Below are 23,897 nucleotides of genomic sequence, written 5' to 3' on the forward strand. Positions count from 1 at the left end.
CAAAACACTAGAAAATTGATGCAAAATTCAGGTGAATCTGAAGAGGGCTGTTTGTTGGTGCAGCTATTAGCAGCTGACACTCAACATAAATTCAACATAGTGTGCATAAATAGGCAGAAAGACCAATCACTGCATGACATAATGCAGAACACTCACTGAAGCAGTCACATTTGTAAAATGCCTCAGAGTATGCGCACAGATAAATTTGAAGTGGAATTATAAAACAAATCACAGTTAAAGCAAATGCCAAACTGAGATTCACTGGAACAATTCTCATAAAGTGTACTCTACCCACAAAGGAGGAAGCTTAGAAAACACTGGGTCAACCAATATTTCAGTATCTTTCTTACTTGAGGATCTGTAGCAAATAGGCTCAGTAGAGGAATAGAGAAGATCAAATAACATTAGTGTGTTACATTGGAGATTTAGTTGGTAATCATGAAAACAGCAAAGAGATGATCCGTCAACACCAGTGGCAGATGCCGCATTCTGCATCACGGTGTGGTTTACTGTAGAAATCCTGAGATTATTACAGAAAGACAATGAAGGTGAAATCAGAGAGTATTGAATTCACACAGAGGCTTACCAACAACTGTTCTTCCTGTAAGCTAGCTATTCATGACTGAAAAAGCAAAGTGGGAAGTGAGTGTTGTGGACGAAGTACCCTCCACCACAGTATAATACACATACCTCCTCACTCATTCTGTCAGTCTCATTCTTTCCTCCTCCTTTCCGTTTTGTTTTTAATACTATATCTTTCCACACTTTGAGTTTTTTTTAACTATCAGTCCTTGGTAACACATTATTAGCACTCTGGAATTTGAATGATAGCTGTTGGCCCATTATTATTTTGTGACTTCTTTCTCACATCCCACTTCCCTTATCAATCATGATTTGGAGAAACTTGTTTTTTTTTCTTCTAAATTATTTATTTATTTGTTTATTCATTCTGTTACTAATACACTTCCTTGTGTTCACAGAATTATGTGAAAAATTTTGAGTAGTTGATATTCAACTTTATTTTAATTTCTGTGTCCATTAATTTACTTGCTGTTAATATTGTTTTCGCAACAGTACAGAAAGTATTATTCTACCTCAAATTCTGTAATTATTTTAATCCTGGCTTTCATGTTGAATAAGTAAAATAATAAATTTATATAAATGTCACTAAAAATAAACTGAGACAATATCATTTGCGAATATTATATTTCTTGTCCTGAAGTCTTTATATCACATACTGATTCTTAGGCTGTTGGCGAGCAATTACATCTATGGAAACATATGTGCATAATTTTTATATAAAAACATTGGTGCTTTGTGTGCAGACAACATCCAGTAGATACAATGTGCATGAGTAATAATTTAACAATATAAACTTCTAGTAATGAGATTGGCACATCAATATTCAAAAGTCTAATAAGTGTTTTACAGAAAAAGCTGGCACTTAATTCTTAAATTATGGTATGCTCTGAGCAGAGAATTGCACAAGTATGATATTGGATACAACATGCTAGTGTTCAGATTTTGGTACCATACAGCAGCCTACATTCATCATCCAACTGTCCAAACAGTTTAACTGTATTGTTGATACCTGTCAGAAAGACCATACAACAAAAATTCCAAATTTCTTATGGTAAGAAATACTCAGTTATATAAAAGTAAAAATTCAATCTAAAAATTGTTAAAATCCCAGACAAAAACTTTTCCTCTGGCCAACTTAATAACTACTTCCAAAAAGGTCTGATGCACCTTCATTTGTTACATTAGTTTCTCCATTTCCATTTCTCTTCTTTAATTAAATTATTCTTTCTGTTTTCATTTTCTCTTCCTGTGAACTGAATTTTAGGCAGTGCTTTCTTTGTCACCTAACTCTTTACACTGAATTTTCTTTCCTCCACTTTGCCTGTGCATGTCAACCTAAGGTACGAGTGACTTGTCTCCATACCTTCCTCCTCCCACCTCACACAACCCAGTTTCCAAGTTATCTGAACATATTTCAATCTTCCCTCCCACTGATGTGGAATGAAACTATTATTTTGGAAGCTAGCTAGTTCTATATAATGTGGTCCTGTTGGTGGTACTGGGAATGGTATCTATTGCCCAGACTTTCTGTCTCTTTGAAATAATCAATTAAAATGATATAGTTAACCAGTAATTAAGACCTTTGAAGAAATGCACATCATAAGAAGATAATCAGTTGTTGACAAACAACAAACGATTACTCGAAACTGTTGCCAATACTTTATAACATCACATTAAAAATATCTGACAACACATTTGTTATTAGTAATAACAGCAGAACTGGTAAAAACTAGAATCAATAAATAATAACTTCTAAAAATACGTAATTGAAAGATAAATTTATGTACAAATATTTCTATAAATTCTTAAATATAAACTCATCAAAATGAAATTCACTTTACTGAAGTATCAGCAGATTTTTTTCTGCATTTCTACACCTAAATAAAATGGTCAGCACCACTTCTTTATTGCCGTTAACATTATATACTATATCATCAACAATGACTTAATATTTGTACTGAGATATTATCACAATTGTTAAGTGAGCAACTACACACAGACATCAACAACAACATTAAGTTTTTGGCATTGCAGTAGACATTCTTTTATGCAGTTTCATGTCATGGAAACAAAAGTATTGCTACAGTTAATTACAGGTACATATGTATATTTGAATCAATTAATAAGTAAAAGGAATTGCATCTTCACGCAAATTCCTACAATGTGCATCAAATTACTTTGGAGGAGAGTTACGAAGAACACTTGCAACAAGGTCTGGGTCTCTGAGGATTTCCATTGAAGTTTGTCCTTTCAGCCTTTGGTCAACGAACACCTGAGATGCACGCATCCAATACAGTTTGTTTGTCCAGCTGGCATCATACAAACATTTTGCTTCAGGGAACAGAGTTGATAAGAGCCTAAAATTAAAAGAAAAGATTAATACTGCTAACTTACACATGTTACATTTTTCAAGGTGAAGCCAATATTATGGGCCACCTCAAAACAGTCTTTCAACTTCAGTAAATTTCTATGTTCTTTGTTATGAGTGAGAAGGAAATATGAATGAAATAAACATATTAAGTCCATTCATTATAGATTACAGAGTGACTATAAGACAATTTATGTTAAGAAACTGTTCCTCAATTATATGACATTTCATCATCTTTGTTACTCCTGCAAAAATGTTATTCTGTTCCAGTTACATACAAAAAGTTTGAGGATACACAAGAACAATAGCAATATGATAAGAATTGTATGATAATTTCTGGCAAATACTGTCAGGCTTGCTTGGGAGTGGCATAAGTAATGAAAACTGAGATATTATTTCAAGAAATTGGTGCATTATCCTCTAAGGCTGGAATATGCAAAACTCCTTTAGAATATATAGGCCTAGGATTTTTGTGATATGGCATATACTTTTTGGTACTTATATTTATGCAGATCTGGAAGTTCCTCCCTGGTGGAGCATATTTTAGTGAGTAAATGGTTATATTTGTATATTTTTACTCTTTCAAGAAGTAAAGAATTTTTCTCGTGCAATTTCTTTCTTCCATCTTACATTGCTCAGAACTGTGCATCTCAGTTTGTTTCTTGGAAAATGTCAAATATCTACCTTCCTCCCTTATTTCATTTTAACTCACAATGTGGACTTCACCCTTATGCAACAGCAATTTTGTGTAGCCTATTGTTATTCTATGAGCAGGTAGTCATTTGAAGCATTTTGGACTCTGGACTGTAGACAAGTGTCTCATTGTGTTATTCAGTCTTGTTGAAGTTGGAACATGCAGTATAGTTCAGGAACAAATGCCTAAAGTGACAGTATTCACATAAAATGATACCAGTTTGTGCCTCAATATGCTGAGAAAGTATTTTTGACTGATGGCAAAATATTGTACTGTAAACGAGATACAATAGCAATTGTGGGGAAGTCATTTAACATTCACAGTTTATCGCATGTGGAAAACACAAAACATGGAATACAAGATTGAAAATGGAAAAATACTGCAGCAAATGCTTGTAGGAGAATCCCACCAATTTTATTCACCATCCTGTGAAGAACTTCATGCTGATATTCCATTAAGTAAACTGAACCATCCAAAGTTTCACAAATTCTTAGAAAAATTGAAAGCCAAATGTCTTCCTAATTCTTCCACTTTAAGAAAGCACAATGCAAACAAATCAGACAATGGGTTGCAAATAAAAAAATATGGCTATCAACTGACCCTATGGGAAGAAATATTGCAAATGTCATCGTGGGGACTTTGGAAGAAGACAGTCCACGTGAAAAGTTTATTATGAACTGAGAACATCTAGAAAATGTAAACTTTTCCACCTTCATTGACAATGTGATCTGCCATTGTAGATTTGTCCATTTGACCGAGGTGAACAGATATCATATGTTCAGATCACTGCAGTGAAATACACTGTTGCAACTGACCGTTATGTTGCTTGCCACATTCACAACTGATATTGTGGATCCAGGTGTTCATAGTCCTACTTCGTCTGTCACTGAGCCAAGTATGTTTTACAGTTTTAGTCGATGAGTGGAAAATGGTTTTAATGTTGTTGTTCTCCAATATCCTGGCAATCTTGGCTGTGGGCAGCCCAGCATATAGAAGGAACACGAGACACTTTACATCTTCTTTCTTCTTCTTGCTTGGCTGGAGAGTGCATTTTATCTTTGTCTCTGAGTAGCCATTCTTGCAAAAGGTTTCCCTCATGCTGCAACCTGGTGGGTAGACTCTCCCTGTCACACATGGCTTGTGCCATAGCACAAGGGTGGTGAGCACACAGTTGCGTTGCGCTGGATGGTGGCAGCTATTGGTGTTTACGAACAGCTCCCTGCATGTCTGTTTTCTATAGACAAAATATCCCAGCATGACATCAAGTTTTTTTCCTTATCAGAATATCAAGGAAAGGCAGACATCCACTTTCTTCTACTTACATGGTGAATTTTATGTTCCCTTGTATGCTGTTAAGTTAGTCAAGAAATTCCTGCAGGTTTTCTTCATCATGCGGCCACACCATGAATGTGTCATCCACATATCAGTAGTTCTATGATGTGAAAGAGGTGAAAGCAGTGGATGGAACAGACAGGCAGAAGCAGGACGAGATACCAGGACCCTCCAACACTCCAGTAGTCCCCTCACCACCATCCATGACCCCCCCCCCCCCCCATTACGGAGGTACATGACTGGCTCAGCCATTGCAGATGAGTCATAGGAGCCTGAAGTCCAGTGCCTATAAAGATACAAACTGGAACAAACTTGACACCTCACCGGAAGATGACAAACTGGAAACTTCCTTGAAACGTTGCCACAGAATAGCGTCTTGACTTGGCTGATAATCCGAGATGACTTCATCACCAAAATTTGCCGAGAAAGCCTACATTCCTTATGGCCTGAAAGCATTAAGCTACTCTTCATAATGGGTGCAGCACCTTACATGGTGAAAACTGCCAGTTCACTATACAGTAAAACTTCGCATGTGACTAGTTTAGCTCACATCTTACACATAGTAGCAAAAGTGATTCACAGCAAATTCAGTGACGCTGGAAAACTGGTTGGGCATATCAAAAAGGTATTTTTGAAAGGCCCTTCACACTGCAGAATCACAGTTATTAGTTGCAGACATTCCTTAACTCCATCTCCCACTTTGACAAGATGGGAGTTCTGTTCTGGATTGATGCTTGCAGTTGTTACTCCCAGAACTTCAATGTTGTGAAAACCATCATTGATTCATCGAGTAATTCATATACACTGTTAAGGTAGTCAAGAAATTGCTGCAGGTTATCTTCATCATGCAGCCACATCTGCTGGAAGGAGGTCATTTTAACTAGGCTGCATATTGGGTACTGCCATTTTAGCCATCTTCATTTGATAAGTGGCACTACCCCACCACTTCATACACATTGCGTCCAAGTTTTAACTGTCCGCCATTTCCTGATGGAATGCCCATTTTTTTTAATCGTTTATGTTCCTGCTTGGATTTTCCATCTGAGTTATTGGCTGTTTTAGCAAATGACGCACGGGCTGTCGACTGCTTTTTACTTTTTACCCGCCAAAGCAATATGGTGAAAGCCATTTAATTTTTAATTTTGGACCTCCATTTCCGTACGGTGTCTTTTTTAACCCTTTCTGCAAGTGCCCGTTTTTAGCTGTCTTCTCTTATTTCAACTGGGGCTGACGTATAGTTGTTTAACTCTTCTCTCGTATTTCATGTTTGATAGTTTTGACTTGGGTGCATAAAACAACTGTTTTTTGCACCCTAAAGCAAAACAAAATGAAAAAAAACACCATGGATATTCATCCATGTGTCAGTAAAAGTCTTTAGTTTCAGATGCATGGTTTTGAGAGCCAGTTTCTTGAAGCTGCTTCAATTGGACTAGCTCAAGAATTAATATGCTCAAATTTCAAGGAAGCTTTCGTATATAAATTTTGGATTTATTCCTTCTACTGTAAGTGGTTTCAAGCAAACAGAAGTGCCACTAGTGAAGCATATACAAGGTGTACAACTTTGCTTCTGCCGTTTGCCGATGGGTGGTGACAATGGTAAGTAGTGGTCGATAGAAACAGATCGCAGACGTCAGGCAGTTAGCTTGGATCTTGGTCAATATAAACTCATTCAAACATTAATCAATTTTTGTCTGGATCACAAGGTATTTTCTTGACTGAAAATGTCTGTTTATGAGCCTAATTCTCTTCATTTGCAGGAGGTATTACTGTTTTGTTTCAATATGACGAAAACAGCAGCTGAGTCTCAATCGCATGATCTCAAGTACGTATGGTAAGGATGCTATTAGTGAAAGAATGTGTCATGAGTGATTTAAACACTTCAAGAATGGTGATTTTAATGTTGTAGACCGGCATAGTTGTGGAAGAGAGAATGTTTTCAAAGATGCAGAATTGGAGACATTGCTGAGTGAAGACTTGCGTCAAGCTCAAGAAGAATTGGCACGATTAGTGGGAGTGACACAGCAAGCCATTTCAAAACGTCTCCAGGCTGTGAGCATGATTCAGAAAGAAGAAACTTGGGTCCTGTGTGCGCTGAAACCAAGAGACATAGAACGGCGTTTGTGGTTTTATGAACAGTTGCTTCAGAGGGAAAAATGGAAGGGATTTCTGCATCGCATTGTGACCAGGAACGAAAAATGGTTTCATTATGACAACCCTAAATGCAAAAAATCATGGGGATATCCCAGCCATGCTTCCACATCAACGGCCAAACTGAATAATCACAGCTGCAAGATAATGCTTTGCATTTGGTGGGACCAGCTCGGCATCGTGTACTATGAGGTGTTAAAACCAAGTGAAACAATCACAGGTGCTTGTTATTGAACACAATTAATGTGTTTGAGCAGAGCATTAAAAGACAAATGGCCGCAATACAGTGAGAGGCACGATAAAGTGATTTTGCAGCACAACAGCACTCGACCCCATGTTGCAAAAGAGGTCAAAATGTACTTGGAAATGTTAAAATGGGAAATCCTAGCCCAGACATAGCTCCTTCTGACTATCACCTGTTTAGATCAATGGCGCATGGCCTGGCTGACCAACACTACTGATATCTCATGAAGAAGTCACAAATTGGATTGATTTGCGGATCGCTTCAAAAGATGATTTTTCGATACGGGATTCATACACTGCCCGAAAGATGGAAGAAAGTAGTGGCCAGCGATGGAAAACACTTCAAATGATACATGTGTAACCAATTTGTTTTATTAAAGCCTCAAATGAAGCAAAGTTGTACACCTTTTAGAGCAAGTGAAAAAGAGGTGAATAAATTAGAAACTATTTGTGGTAAAGTGGAAACACAAGTGTTAAATAAAATGGGGAAGGTGTTAGTGGAAAAAAATGAAGGATATCACACATTGTGTTTCATTTCAGTGATTTTTTCTGGGGAAAAGTTCTCACTTAATTATTTAGATTCAAACGATATCTTCCATTTTCAATATGCTTGTCTTGTATCAGTTGAAGTAGTTTTCGAAGTATATTGTATACTGCAATTGGAGCTCATAAACTGAGTTAAAAATGAGAATGTACAAAAATTACACCATCAAATAACTACATTCTAACAACATTAATAGAAAGCATACTTCAACATTACATTCTATAGTTTAGCTTGCATTAACTGGGTTTCAAATTTATTTCACAACACAAATTATACCTCATTTTAATTTTGTTAGGTCATATCTGTTTATGTTGTTGAAAATAATTTCATAAATTTTTGGTCATAACAGTATTTTTGTGCATATTATGCTGATTTAGGGTCATAAAAATCTTAGCCCTAATCATAACAAATCACAAATATTTTGGAAACTATACAGTATTACAGAATTTAGCTACTTACGCAAATAATTCTGTTCTTAGCTTTATAAGAAATAAACTTGTTTTACTCAAAGGCTGTGACATACTACTAGCAGTATCTTGTGCCTATTATTTAATGCGAAACTTGTCAGCAATAGAGGGTTGAACATATAAATATGTTTGCTATGTCCCCTTTAGCCGCTAATGTTGAGGATCAATCATATATGATGTCACATAAATTGTTGACTATGGAAGATATCATGATGTCTACTAATGACTTTTTTCATGTATACAATATACCCCATTTTAAGTACTGCACTCTTGTTCTTGAACACAGACCAATGTTCAGTGAATTGATTTTCTGACAGAGTATACAGCAAATAACTCCACATGTTGCTTTACACTGGACAATAATCACTGAAGTCTGAATACTTAGAAATTTTCCCTTGTTCCAGTGTGGAGATGATGCCATTTACTGGGAAAAGAACTCACAGTAAATAAAAACATAAGCCATTTTTCAATATGAGTGCCGCGGTGGTAATAAAACACACCGTATTTACTCGAATTCAAGCCACACTTTTTTTCCAGTTTTTGTAATCCTAAAATCCACCTGCGGCTTAGAATAGAGTGCAAAGTAAGCGGAAGTTCTGAAAAATGTTGGTAGGTGTCGCCACAACTAACTTCTGCCGTTGAATTATGTAGCGCTACACAGGCATGCTTTGCAGGCACAAAGGATAAATACTGGCGACAAAACCTCTGTGTCAGTAAATTAAAAAAAAAAAAAAAAAAAGGCGGAAGACAAGCTTTTTTTCTTCCCCAGAAAAAGCAGCTGAAGATGTTGTTAAGGATGTCTTTCAAAGAATTATTAAGTGGTTCTCAGAAAATGGACTCTCCCTTAATTTTGAAAAAAAACTCACTATATCCAGTTCTGTACACCGAATAGAGTCATACCGACAATGGATGTAGCATAAACAGGGTAGATTGCTCCAAATTTTTGGGTGTTCACTTTGATGACAGCTTGAACTGGAAGAAGTAGATTACTGAGCTTCTCAAACAATAAGTTCAGCTTCTTTTGCTCTTTGTATAATCGCTAGTCTTGATAATAAACAGATCAGGCTCCTAACATATTTTGCATATTTCCACTCAATAATGTCCTTATGGAATAGTTTTCTGGAGTAACTCACCACTTAGACATAAAGTATTGATTGCACAAAAGAGAGCAGTGAGAATAATTAGTGGTGTTCAGCCAAGGCTGTCATGTAGGCACCTTTTCAAGGAGTTAAGTGTTTTAACTGCACCATCAGAGTACATATATTCACTAATGAAATTTGTTACAACTAATCCATCTCAATTTGCGAAGAACAGTGATGTTCATACATACAACACTAGAGGGAAAAATGACCTTTCTTATCCGCTATTGAAGCTGTCAGTTGCTCAAAAAGGGGTACATTATTCAGCAACAAAAATCTTTGATCATTTTTGCCAAACAACATAAAGTGTTTGGCAGGTAGCAGATCAAGTTTTACATCTAGCTTAAAATCATTTCTTTTGGACAACTCCTCCTACTTCATGGATGAGTTTCTGTTTCAGCAATGGGGAAAAAGATTGTACCTCTAAATGTAGTTGCATATGTAGAACAAAAAATTTCAGTCATATTAATATTAGCACTATTCATGTATATATCTTGTAATCTGACTTGTTTCACGTCACGTCGATAAAATAATCGGGAAAATGATCTATGAAACATGACATAACTAAACAAAAACAGCTTTAATATAATTTAGTAAACAACTGAAACTAATGATCTTAATCTGCACATTGTACATCTTTACATTGTAATTTTATCATTGTCTCCCATTTTCCTCACTTACATAGCATTCAGTTTAAAGAAATTTATCTTCATACTGCTTCATGCTCTTGCGTGTGACATACAGGGTCGTCCATCTGAAGTTTCAGATGAGATTATCTCGAAAACTATACATCGGGTAAAAATAGTAGGTAAGACAAGTTCATAAGCTGAAAGGGGGACATCAACTGATACTACACGAGAACCCCAGCCCCCGTCCCCTTGGGTGGGGCAGGGGGCAACTTTTAAATCTGAAACGGAAAACCCCATTTTTTATTGCAGATTTGGATTCTCCATAAAAAAGTAATCAAATTTTGACTGAAACATTTTTTTCTAAACCATTGATAGATGGTGCTGAAATCAAGAAAAATTAAAATTGGTGAAGAACTCCAATTTCTTTAGAAAGATTTAAAAAGGACGCACCAAATCGATAAAAAATGTGCACCAATTCTGTCATTATGTCAAATTAAACTATTTTTGTACAAAATATACCGTATCCCACTTTTAGTGTTACCCAGGAACGACGACATAGATGTAGTAGAATGATGTTCCCATGGAGTGCTTCATTAATGCGAATCCCCTTGCCTCACACAATTTGGGGTGCTTAATTAATTAAATTAGCCATGAAGAGATTGTTCAAAATTTCTCCCCATTTGCTTCAATGCATATAGTCAATCGTCTATGAAAGTTGTCCACAGTTTTGAACAGCACATCTACATCTACATCCATACTCTGCAAGCCACCTGACGGTGTGTGGCGGAGGGTACCCTGAGTAACTCTATTGGTTCTTCCTTCTATTCCAGTCTTGTATTGTTCGTGGAAAGAAGGATTGTCGGTATGCTTCTGTGTGGGCTCTAATCTCTCTGATTTTATCCTCATGGTCTCTTCACGAGATGTACGTAGGAGGGAGCAATATACTGCTTGACTCTTCGGTAAAGGTATGTTCTCGAAACTTTAACAAAAGCCCGTACCAAGCTAGTGAGCGTCTCTCCTGCAGAGTCTTCCACTGGAGTTTATCCATCATCTCCGTAACGCTTTCGTGATTACTAAATGATCCTGTAACAAAGTGCGCTGCTCTCCGTTGGACCCTCTCTATCTCTTCTATCAACCCTATCTGGTACGGATCCCACACTGCTGAGCAGTATTCAAGCAGTGGGCGAACAAGCGTACTGTAACCTACTTCCTTTGTTTTTGGATTGCATTTCCTTAAGATTCTTCCAATGAATCTCAGTCTGGCATCTGCTTTACCGACGATCAACTTGTGAATTTTGTCTGTTTGAACAGATGATCAACGTTATATGATCATTCCATTTTAAATCACTCCTAATGCGTACACCCAGATAATTTATGGAATTAACTGCTTCCAGTTGCTGACCTGCTATTTTGTACCTAAATGATAAGGGATCTATCTTTCTTTGTATTAACAGCACATTACACTTGTCTATATTGAGATTCAATTGGCATTCCCTGCACCATGCGTCAATTCGCTGCAGATCCTTCTGCATTTCAGTACAATTTTCCATTGTTACAACCTCTCGATATACCACAGCATCATCTGCAAAAAGCCTCAGTGAACTTCCGATGTCATCCACAAGGTCATTTATGTATATTGTGAATAGCAACGGTCCTATGACACTCCCCTGCGGCACACCTGAAATCACTCTTACTTTGGAAGACTTCTCTCCATTGAGAATAACATGCTGCGTTCTGTTATCTAGGAACTCTTCAATCCAATCACACAATTGGTCTGATAGTCCATAAGCTCTTACTTTGTTCCTTAAACGACTGTGTGGAACTGTATCGAACGCCTTGCGGAAGTCAAGAAACACGGCATCTACCTGTGAACCCGTGTCTATGGCTCTCTGAGTCTCATGGACAAATAGCGCGAGCTGGGTTTCACAGAACCGTCTTTTTCGAAACCCATGCTGATTCCCACAGAGTAGATTTCTAGTCTCCAGAAAAGTCATTATACTCGAACATAATACGTGTTCCAAAATTCTACAACTGATCGACGTTAGAGATATAGGTCTATAGTTCTGCACATCTGTTCGACGTCCCTTCTTGAAAACGGGGATGACCTGTGCCCTTTTCCAATCCTTTGGAACGCTACACTCTTCTAGAGACCTACAGTACACCGCTGCAAGAAGGGGGCAAGTTCCTTCGCGTACTCTGGGTAAAATCTAGAGAAGGAACTACAGTGCAGTCTTCCCCTGTGAAACAGCTTTGGAAAAAGACATTTAGTATTTCGGCCTTTAGTCCGTCATCCTCTGTTTCAGTACCATTTTGGTCACAGAGTGTCTGGAAATTTTGTTTTGATCCACCTACCACTTTGACATAAGACCAAAATTTCTTAGGATTTTCTGCCAAGTCAGTACATAGAACTTTACTTTCGAATTCATTGAATGCCTCTCGCATAGCCCTCCTCACACTACATTTCGCTTCGCGTAATTTTTGTTTGTCTGCAAGGCTTTGGCTATGTTTATGTTTGCGGTGAAGTTCCCTTTGCTTCCGCAGCTGTTTTCTAACTCGGTTGTTGTACCACAGTGGCTCTTTTCCATCTCTTACGATCTTGCTAGGCACATACTCACCTAACTCATATTGTACAATGAGTCTGAACTTTGTCCACTGATCCTCAACACTATCTGTACTTGGGACAAAACTTTTGTGTTAAGCTGTCAGGTACTCTGAAATCTGCTTTTTGTCACTTTTGCTAAACAGAAAAATCTTCCTACCTTTTCCAATATTTCTATTTACGGCTGAAATCATCGATGCAGTAACCGCTTTATGATCGCTGCATTCCTGTTCTGCGTTAACTGTTTCAAATAATTCGGGGCTGTTTGTCACCAGAAGGTCTAATATGTTATCGCCACGAGTCGGTTCTCTGTTTAACTGCTCAAGGTAGTTTTCAGATAAAGCACTTAAAAAACTTTCACTGGATTCTTTGTCCCTGCCATCCGTTATGAACGTTTGAGTCTCCCAGTCTATATCATTGTGGGGAAATCTACTCGAAATATTTTACAAATTATCCTTCAGGTGTTCAGCCACAACAGCTGCTGAGCCAGGGGGCCTATAGAGACATCCAATTACCATGTCTGAGCCTGCTTTAACAGTGACCTTCACCCATATTATTTCACATTTCGGATCTCCGTCAATTTCCTTCGATACTATTGCACTTCTTATCACTATAAACACGCCTCCCCCTTCACTGTCCAGCCTGTCTCTGCGGTATACATTCCAATCTGAGTTTAGGATTTCATTACTGTTTACGTCTGGTTTCAGCCAACTTTCTGTACCTAGTACTATATGGGCGTTGTGACCGTTTATTAATGAGAGCAGTTCTGGGACCTTTCTATAGATGCTCCTGCAGTTTACTATTAGAACATTAATATTGTTATTCCCTGTTGCATTTTGCCTACTCCTACCTTGCCGCGTCTCAGGAGGTGTCTTGTCGGGCCTAGGGAGAGGGAATTCTCTAACCTAAAAAACCCCCATGTGCACTCCACACATACTCTGCTACCCTTGTAGCTGCTTCCGGCGTGTAGTGCACGCCTGACCTATTCAGGGGGACCCTACATTTCTCCACCCGATAGCGGAGGTCGAGAAATTTGCACCCCAGATCTCCGCAGAATCGTCTGAGCCTCTGGTTTAAGCCTTCCACTTGGCTCCAAACCACAGGACCGCGATTGGTTCTGGGAACGATACTACAAATAGTTAGCTCTGATTCCACCCCGCGAGCGAGGCTTTCCGCCTTCATCAATTCCGCCAACCGCCTGTACGAACTGAGGATGACCTCTCAACCCAGACGGCAGGGAGTCATTGGTGCCAACATGAGCAACAATTTGCAGTCGGGTGCACCCAGTGCTCTCTATCGCCACCGGCAGGGCCTCCTCCACATCTTGGATGAGACCCCCCGGCAAGTAGACAGAGTGAACACTGGCCTTCTTCCCTGACCTTTCCGCTATTTCCCTAAGGGGCTCCATCACCCGCCTAACGTTGGAGCTCCCAATAACTAATAAACCCCTCCCCCCCGTGTGCCTGCTCGGACCTTGCTGAAGGAGCGGCCACATGTCCACTCACAGGCAGAGCGGGCGATGCCACACGGCCAATCTCCACATTTACCCTCCGCCTCGTGCGCCGCGAACACCTCTGAACCCGCCACTCCCCTTGGGGAGAGGGTGGCCCAACTGCGCCCGGTACCCGCGAAGATGTCTCGTCAGCAGGGACAGTGGGTGAAGCATGTAACACCTGTGGTTACATGCCGTGGTATGGCTGCACACTCTCTTCAAATGCGTTGCTCCATATTGTTTCGGGTTGAGGGCTGTCTTTTATAAACAATATTTTTTTAAATAACACAACAAGAAATAATCAGGAGATGTTAGGTCTGGTGAATGTGGAGGCCACTGAATTGGTCCGCTGCGTCCTATCCACCGACCAGGGTACTGTAAATTTAAAATGTTCCACACATTTTTAGCATAATGGGGAGCTGCTCAGTCCTGTTGGAACCACATTCGTTGCCTAGTTTCTAAATCAACATCTTCCATTAGCTTCAACAAATCACTGTGGAGAAGTTGTAAATAAGATTCCCCAATAACATTTCGGTAAAAAAAAAAAAAAAAAAAAAAAAAAAAAAAAAAAAAAAAATACGGTCCTATCAAGAAACCATTTAAAATTCCACACCAGACTGTTAACGACCATTTGTATTGTCAACAGGTCTGTGCCAGTGTGGATTGACAGGGGACCAATAATGACAATCACGACGATTTAATTCGCCATTGTTTTTGAATGTGGCTTCATCGGTGAACATAACATATCTAAAAAAAAAATCATTGTCACCTCGTATCATTTCCAAATGCACTCGTATTTACATATCTTTCATCATTAATGCCTGTGTAAGTGTGATATGATACGCATGATATTTATGTGACTTCAAAATCCTCAAAAACCAGTTGATTTTAGTATTCCAGTTTGTCTCTGAATCACAGGACTAGTAATTTCGGGATCCAGTTGAACATACGTGAGAACAGCAAGGGCATGAGCATCATTTTCATTGTATTTGAGATGACGAGGCAGATAGTGCACGTATCCATTTTGAGCTCATTGAGTGCAATTTTGAATAATGCTTTCGCTTGGATGTCGTCTGTTTAGGAAACGATCCACATACAATTGCACAGCCACAGCGTAACTGTTATGGCATTCACCTAAAATTAACATCATATCAACAATCTCTGTAGGAGGATAGTGAGCCATGTTTTGCTGAAGAATAATTTACTTTCATCAGTTGATGTTTACAGTTCACAATCTGAAAGTGAAGTGACGTCTGATTGCACTACACCGACCTTTATACCGAGCCACAATTAGCAGTTTGGCTACAGTAGCGCCACAGTCGGGTGAGTAATGCAATTGTCAAAGAGTTCCCTAACGAGATTTTAATACCATTCTGTCCCCCTCCATCAAAAACTGTGACATAGGATACATTTTGTAAAAAAATAGCTTAATTTGGCGCAATGAAAGAATTGGTGCACATTTTGTATCGATTTGATGTTTCCTCCTCAGATCATTCTAAATAAATCAGAGTTCTTCACCAATTTTAATTTTTCTCGATTCCAGCGCCATCTGTCAATGGTTTCAAAAAACGTTTTAGACAAAACTTGATTACTTTTTTATGGAGAATCTGAATATGCAATAAAAAATGGGGGTTTCCATTTAAGATTTAAAAGTGTGAGATTACACAAAGGAACTATGGACTTCATGTTACATAGCATTACAGTTGTTGTATCAGTGTTTATTATTATCTTAAACAAATCTATCCTACATTATTAGTTACTTGTCACACATTGTGTAAGCCTTGGGAATGTATAATATGTCAACAAGCCAAAGATGAACAAAGCATTTGTCATTTATATTGGTGTCAGATGCATTTTCTCTGGCCAAGTGTTCTACAATGCCATGTGGATACAAAATTATTTTCTTGTTGGAAACTATTTGCCTTATTCCTTCAGTTTGCATTTAGGTTTGGTATCAGTAACTGTGCCAAACACTTTGTGTTGGTATGGGTCCATGGTATGTTTGAACTTATGAATTTCATATGATTTACATGCAACCTTAAACTGAATACAGACATTGACTGATCCAACCTCTAGGATTGTTGCAACAGAGCAGTGTCAATGCTCACTTGGTAGCTGTAGTGTCGAATGCAAGCAGTCATGTTAAGACAAAGACATTTTTTAGAACACTATGATTTTTATATTGTTGACTCCAAGGATCTTGTCTTATAAACTTTTTTGCAAAGGTAAAGCTTGCAAGTATTTATAATAATCACAACCTGTTCGGTATACTCTGTTTATACTAATATGAGTTGACTGAAGACTAATATGTGATCGAAACTGTTTTTGATAAGTAAAGTAAAAAATACAGCAGTTTTTGAAGAAATACAAAGACTTTTTAAATACAATGAAGCTGTGGAATGCTCCTCATGAAAAATACTTTTTACGTTCATCAAATCTGTAGATTTAGTGAATGCTTTTGACAATGTTAACAGGAAGACAGTTTAGAAGGTATCAGGGATAAAATAGAAGGAGCAAAAAGTTATCTACAATTTAAACAAAAACCAGACTGCAAGTATAAGAGGCAAAGGACATGGAAGGGAAACAGCAGTTGAAAAGGGAGTGAGACAGGCCTGTAGCCTCTCCCTGATGTTATTTAATCTGTGTACTGAATGAGCTGTAACGAAAAGTGAGGAGATATTAGAAAGGGTTAAAATTGAGGGAGAAGAAATAAAAACTTCATGGTCTGGCAAGGACACTGTTATTTTGTAAGAGACAAAAGGACTTGGAATGTCAATTGAACAAAATGGATAACGTATTGAAAAGAGGTTATAAGTTGAACTACAACAAATATAAGACAAGGGAAATGGAATGCAGCCATTTTTATTCTGGTGACTGTGATAGAATAAGATCAGGAAATGGAACACTACAAGCATTCAAATGGTTTTGCTATTTGGGTGCCAAGATAACTTACAAAGTGGAGAGAAGGTATAAAATGCAGAGCAGCAATAGCAGGAACAGTGTTCCTTAAAAGGAAAAAATTGCTAACATTGAATATAAATTCAAATATTAAAAATATAAATTTAAATATTATAAAATCTTTTCTGATGGATGTGTATGGGACGTAACCTTGTATGGAAGTGAAACGTACTCGAAAAACAGTCAGAGAAGAAAAGAAGAAAAATCTTTGACATGTGGTGCTACAGTAGAATGCTGAAGATTAGATGGGTACTTCAAATAACTTCAATAACAGGCCCTTCTATCTCTAAAAGGTAGTCCTTTGTGTGGATCCTAAGTGGTTGCAGTCAGTTATCGAAAAGGTGTTTCGTTGATGGATGGGCAACAGTATCAGATATTATGATGGTGTTTCTAGTATCACCAACATATTTGCTAATAATTTATTTTCCTCTACTGCAGCTTTAAAGTGAAACAACATATTTCTACCAACAGCAAATGCAGGTATGTGACATCTACGAAACAGCCAGATAATTGAATTGGCAGTGAGGGATGACAGGTGTTTGCATTTCACTCAACTGAACATCCCATGAATGCTGGATAAAATATATTTGTCTCCAAATGAAAGTAAATAGATGCAAAATATATAATTTAAAAGTATTATGTTATAAAAGAACTTACTCAAAAACGGGAATAACAATATCTTCCAGAAACTGAATTTGTAATTCTGGAATCCTTGCATTTTCCCTGTCCATCATTTCCAATGGCTTGTTTCCCATTGATTTCTCTAGATCACCTTGTGAAAAAAATTCTTCATATATAAGCTCCTAAAACAAATTAAAAAAAAAATCATGTTGCTGATTCAGCAATTGAACATTATTTCTACATTTTTACATGTATTATTTCTGTGCAATTAAAAAAGAGAGGAAAAATCTAATTGCCTTGCTAAATTGCATCAGACTGACAGATATACACAGATGTTAGCACGTTCATTAGCATCTAATGCAGTAGTACTAACAGAAAGGGCAAACAAGATGAGGTAAATAACCCTGATCTCTCCAATGCATACCCAGGAACAGAACTGTTTCATAAATGGGTCAAGACATTAGGACAGAAAATAACACTCTAAGTACACAAGGGTATAAATGTAAAATAATTTGCTCGACAGAAAGCAAGTACTATTCAACATCATTCAGGACCAATTATCTATGAATTAAATTTCAATCTGCAATTTTCGTTCACTTAAACAATTAGTCACTTAAATTTGCTAACATTACATATACAAATAAACCACCGTAACTTGTACCTGCTGAGCTTGATTTTCATTTTCAGTGGGAAAGGAGAGAAGTAAAAAGACTGTCAGTGTGTTGGTGGAATAGAGAGCTGTGTAGTGCTAGAATGGGAACAGGGATGGGGATAAATGGGTGCAGGACAAGTACTAACAAAGGTTGAGGCGAGGAGGGTTACAGGAACATAGGATATATTACAGGGCGAGTTCCCAACTGGGCAATTCCTTCCCATCAAAATGAGCTTTTCTAAATTGGACAGGTGGGAACTCTCCCTACAATATTTCTCACATTCCCATATCTCTCCTGGTCTCAACCTTTGTTAGTCATTGTCCTCTACCCTCACCCCCCCCATTACCTTCCCCTCTTCCCATTCCAGCATTACATAGCCCTCTATCCCACTAATGCACCCACAGTCTTTTTACATCTGTCCTTTTCTGCTGCCCCACACTGTCCCCCTGCCCTCCGTCTAACCTCCCAACTACCTACATACCCTACACTCTCCCCACCTCATCCCAAGCAGCACTTTACTGTCCCCCACCTCTACCCCAATATCCCTCCTCCTCACCTCCCCAGCCTCCTCCTTGCCACCACCACCCAGTTTGCTTCTCCCATCACGCACTGCTGCTCACAGTCTGGCCTTGGCAGCCAGAGACTGTAGTCACATGTGTGCGAGTTGTGTTTGCATGAGTACGGATGTATGTTATCTATTCTGATGAAGGCCTTTTTAGCTGAAAGCTTTGTTTGACAGTCTTTCTGTAGTGCATATCTGTGACTCAACATCTCTGCTATATTGTGAGTACCAACTATCCTTTTCATATCATTGTCATTATTCCATTCTGGATTTTCCATTGTCTGATTTTAACAATTTTATTTCTCAGGATACAAAAAAATTAAGCAATGTCAGCTTAATGTGCACATTGTAAAATAATTCAGTGAAGTTGAAGTATCTTAATCCACCTGATGACAATGGGATGTTGATAAAGTTGGTAATAATGTTAAAAATAAGAGGTACTGAACAAGCATACAAATAAGTTTTTTGTATCTATCAGGCAGCGCCCTTAACAAGCAGTCCATTAGACAGAAGAGAAATTTTCGACGATGCTATTGTGACAGAGAATTTTAATTTTTACATACAAAACTACAAGTTGACACAAGACCCAGCACATCTGTACACATATATACCTCTTCTGGCAGCAGCATGAACTATCATGCAAATATGGAGAACATGTTACTGTGGACTGGAAAGTCTAGGCCTGGCAAAACAGCACTCTGCAAGTGCTCTGGCTGTGCTCCTGCCTAGTGCTCTGATTGAAGCGGCGAGTGGGGTCGAGGAGAGAGGCGGAAGAGGAAAAGGCTGCAGCTGGACGTCACCAGAGCGAGGCAGTCAACTTTTTACATTTTGCTAACAATACCAGTTGTTTTAATTTGATTAGGAATAAAATGGTATCTACACACTTATCGAAAAAGTGGAGAAGCCACATTACTCAGAGCCAAACTAAACCAATTCTGTTTTACTTTTCATACAGTTTCAATGCCGTGCAAAGTGCTCAGTATGCCATCGCGCTATGATGAGCTGTAAAACTGGAAAAAAACAGTCAGTAGAACACTATTACACTATCAGTCACAAGTAAAATATGATGCACTTGTTTCCTGATAAGCGAGGAGGCATGCTGGCTGAACTTAAGGTGGTTATCAGGGAAAATATTGAGTTACAGGTAAATAGAGCAGTGATGAAATCTTTTATGGTGGGTCTCACCAATTATTTTAATTCATTATGTCTTTTAATGCAATGGAACAATAATTCAGTAATGGATACGGCAAATGAGATTGATGTTATCAAACAAGAATTGCTCTAGTGGAAAAATCAGCTTCAAGTTCATGGCATGGGATATTCATTGAAACTCATGGCAGTCATCTGTGGTCAGGCATGACTGGTTACCTTTCAATAATTGAAACATATCATCACGAGTTCTCAAAGTGTTTGCACGTCTTTGCACACCAAACACCAATTTCAATTTATTGTTAGACCATTCTCACTTTTGGCTGTTGATATGCCAGAACATTACCTCCAAGTTGAGCCAATAGACGTACAGCATAGCACCTGGATTAATGACCTGTTTGTCTAATCCAGGAATTCACACAAGACTCTTATAAAATGTTACCCTAAACGCAATATCCTCGGCTGCACAGACAAGCTGTTAAAGTTATTTTAACGTCTGGTTCAACATACATGTGCAAACGGTATTTTTTTACAAAACTGACAAAGGCCCATCGGATTTAATAATGTTTAATCTGTGTAACTCCAAGTACCTACATCGCAAACCACGGTTCCAGATATATTACATATTCTGTAACCAAAATGTTTTAGTGATTCGAGAATTTCTGTGTAAATTCTAGAACCACTCAGCCTTCTACCATCTCGGACACACGATATTCTAGATACGATTTTGAGATGGTATAATCCTACCTACTGTGCGTCACATGTCTGTGTGCGCAGGTTGCGGGAAAAAGGTAGAAGCAACGGTCAAACAGCACCGAATACACAGGTATGTTAGTGAGTGTGCAAGGATGAACTATAAAACCTATATTCAGCTCTGTGCTTATTGTGTCAATGAATATTGTTATGTGGAGCAAGAACAGTTGAAAACGTACTCTTGTCATCTCTTGACTCAGCCTTGGTAGAGGCAAGATATATTTTCTGATTCATTTTAAGAAACTCATGGTGGTCAAACCAACTTCCTTTTAACTGTAAGTCATATTGTTTCTAATGTTTGAAAGTACAAGGTACTTACAGAAAGTTACATATGCATGTTGAAAGTGTGAATTATATTGTGCATGAAAGTCAAATACATCATTGATTGACGAAATGTAAGGTTTGTATATCTACTTTCATACTTTAAGTCAACAGAATGTTAGAACACGGTGATCTGTGTGAAAGGACCGAAAAAACAAGAATTTTCAGTCAAAAATGAGAAAAGAAGCTGTTGTGTGTTGCCACAGCAACCAAACATAATACGACAAGGAATTTACTCTGACATTGGAATATGTTCAAGTATATAATGGAGCAAAATTTGAATGAAAAATGGTGAAGACATGAAAAATTCACAATGATAAAACAGCAAAGGAGATTTGAACGTATTTGTCTGAGAAGAAATACACACAGAATGTTTCAACCAAGAAGATCCAGTGCGGGGTTATACAGCTCTCACACACGTCGCAGGGACGCAAACACGGAAACCGACGTACATCCGACACCACCGGCAGCAGCTGCTGACCTGCCTCCACATCCGCTCACCTATGCTACGAGAATTCTATGCCGGGTGAGCGTGAAACAAGACTTCATTACTTTAGCACGAATTGGTACAAGATACTGTTGAGTGAACTTTATTTGTGTAGTTATCATATTTAAAGTTAGTTTTAAATGCTTTCGAGAGCTAAAGCATACAAGAGTATGGAAAATATACAACAGGTTGGAAACACTCAAGAACTGGCTATGGCCATGAAAGTTAGATAAGAAGTGCCTGACTGGGCTGAGATGATAAATTTAATTAAAGCTCAGAGTCTGCAATTAAATGCTCAGAGTGAGACTCTAAGGAAAGAGATAGGCTTGGTAAATTCTCAATTAAATGCTCAGAGGGAAACTAAATATTCACACAACTAATTTAGGTTTGTTAAATGTCAAAGTCAACTCCCATAGCAAGGAACTTAGTAATCTATGTGAATGCATGGGTGCTTTGAAGACTGAATTTGACGCCATAAGTAATAAAGTAGAGAATTTAAAACTAGATTTAAAGAATGAGTTGACAAATTCTTTGATCACTCATAAAAATCTTGTTTACTGACCTTAGTCAGAAACAGAACAAGATTTGTCGCGAAGGTTAGAACTTAACATTGAGAACAAATGTAATAAGGTAGAATCAGAACTTATTGAAAAGTTAGAATCTTTTGAAAATGTGTACGATATTAAATAAAATGATGTAAGACAGGTAATGTATACTTTGAAAGAGAGTGTAGATACCAGTAAGCAGAATGAGGTAATACCAGTCATTCAAAGGTGTCAATACACAGGTAGATAATGTAGAAAGAAATTTCAAAGAGAAAATAGCTAACTCTGATATTATAAATGTAATTAGTTTGGAGGAACAATTTGGGGAAATTATAGATCGAAAAGTTACCGAGAGAACAACATCCGGCAATGTATTGCCCATACCTTCTTCTGCACTTAATGCTACAAGGAAGGGTATGGACGACCTGTGGAAAGAGATAAAGCTTATTCAAGATAAAGTAGAAAAAAAGAGTATCTTCGCCTAACATTGTATTAGCTAGTGAAGATGTGACTGATTTAAATGGGGAGCTAATTCAGGGTTATCTAGACAATTCCCTTAGTTTAAGCCGGATGGAGAGGTACATCTGACACATTTCTTAAAAAGATTTAACCAAGCTTTGCCAAAAAATTTGGAAGATTCCAAGAAGATCAAATTTGTGGAGGGGTACCTGTTAGGGGAAGCCTCAGAATGGGGTACAGTAAATATTGAGAATTTTTCCTCTTGGGAAGACTTTCAAAAGAAATTTAAAGAAAATTACTGGTCTGCCAGTGCTCAGAAAAAAGCTAATATCAGATCCATGGGACCCAGATGGAGTGATCTATCCCCCAGGGACGTTAACATTCTGAGTTAACGGGCAGAGTGATGACCGTCGGATCCCAAGTTTTTTTCGGTGTTTCTTCCAAAATAGTTTTCCTGCACCGAATTCCTTTAAAATCTAAAACTATCTCACTGCTTAGAAAACCGGATATGACTATAAAATAGAGAACAACTTAAGAGAATCACAAAAAAGTGATGTCTAGACAAAATAAATCAAATAGAGTATTATGTTTGTGGAAAATATAATATGATGTGACTAGCTGAACAACTGTCATACCATAGCGTATAAATTTTCTATTTTTTGTAGAGTATTTTATATCTTTTATGAGATGTGATATAGATGGGAGGGTTTGTATAAATTTAGAAATGGGTGGGTACTGAAGCTAAAATCATGATTTACAAGAACAGATAAATCCTGACTAATACAAACACACATCACACCTTACAAACAACCCTCACAAACAAGTGTGCCTGATTCTTCTTCATTTGCCGTTTCCATAGAGTTGCTAAGATTTCCTTTGGGGACCTCAAAAGATAAAGGTGGGACAAGCCCATTCTGTAGGAGACAATTTAACACCAAACCTCCTCAGGTGTCTCACTCAAGTACCACGGTAGGGATCCTGCGGACGGGGGTGGGAAGGGTTTCCTGTCTTCGGGGCTATCTTCTTTCTCTTCTTTCATCCTAGCATCCATATCTATTTTTTCCTTTCTTACTTCTTACCTTGAAGACCTGTCTATCTTTTCCCTCTTTCGATATTAATAAACGTCTACCACTGAAGTCCTCCCTTATTTCC

At 38.0% G+C, this 23,897-nt stretch overlaps 1 protein-coding gene across 1 annotated transcript in view; it reads right to left on the reverse strand.

Moving 5' to 3' along the window:
- Positions 1–852: 852 nt before the first annotated feature.
- Positions 853–23,897, reverse strand: part of LOC126092610 (cGMP-dependent 3',5'-cyclic phosphodiesterase-like) — a 236,582-nt gene continuing 213,537 nt past the window's right edge. Inside the window, exons 13-14 of the mRNA XM_049908312.1 lie at positions 17,853–17,998; positions 853–2,939 (exon numbers count right to left, since the gene is read on the reverse strand). Coding sequence (XP_049764269.1) covers positions 2,756–2,939; positions 17,853–17,998 — 330 coding nt within the window. The 3' untranslated portion in view covers positions 853–2,755. The remainder of the gene's footprint in view (positions 2,940–17,852; positions 17,999–23,897) is intronic.

The sequence above is a fragment of the Schistocerca cancellata genome, chromosome 7 (genome assembly GCF_023864275.1).
Source record: "Schistocerca cancellata isolate TAMUIC-IGC-003103 chromosome 7, iqSchCanc2.1, whole genome shotgun sequence".
In the NCBI taxonomy this organism is placed as follows: domain Eukaryota; kingdom Metazoa; phylum Arthropoda; class Insecta; order Orthoptera; family Acrididae; genus Schistocerca; species Schistocerca cancellata.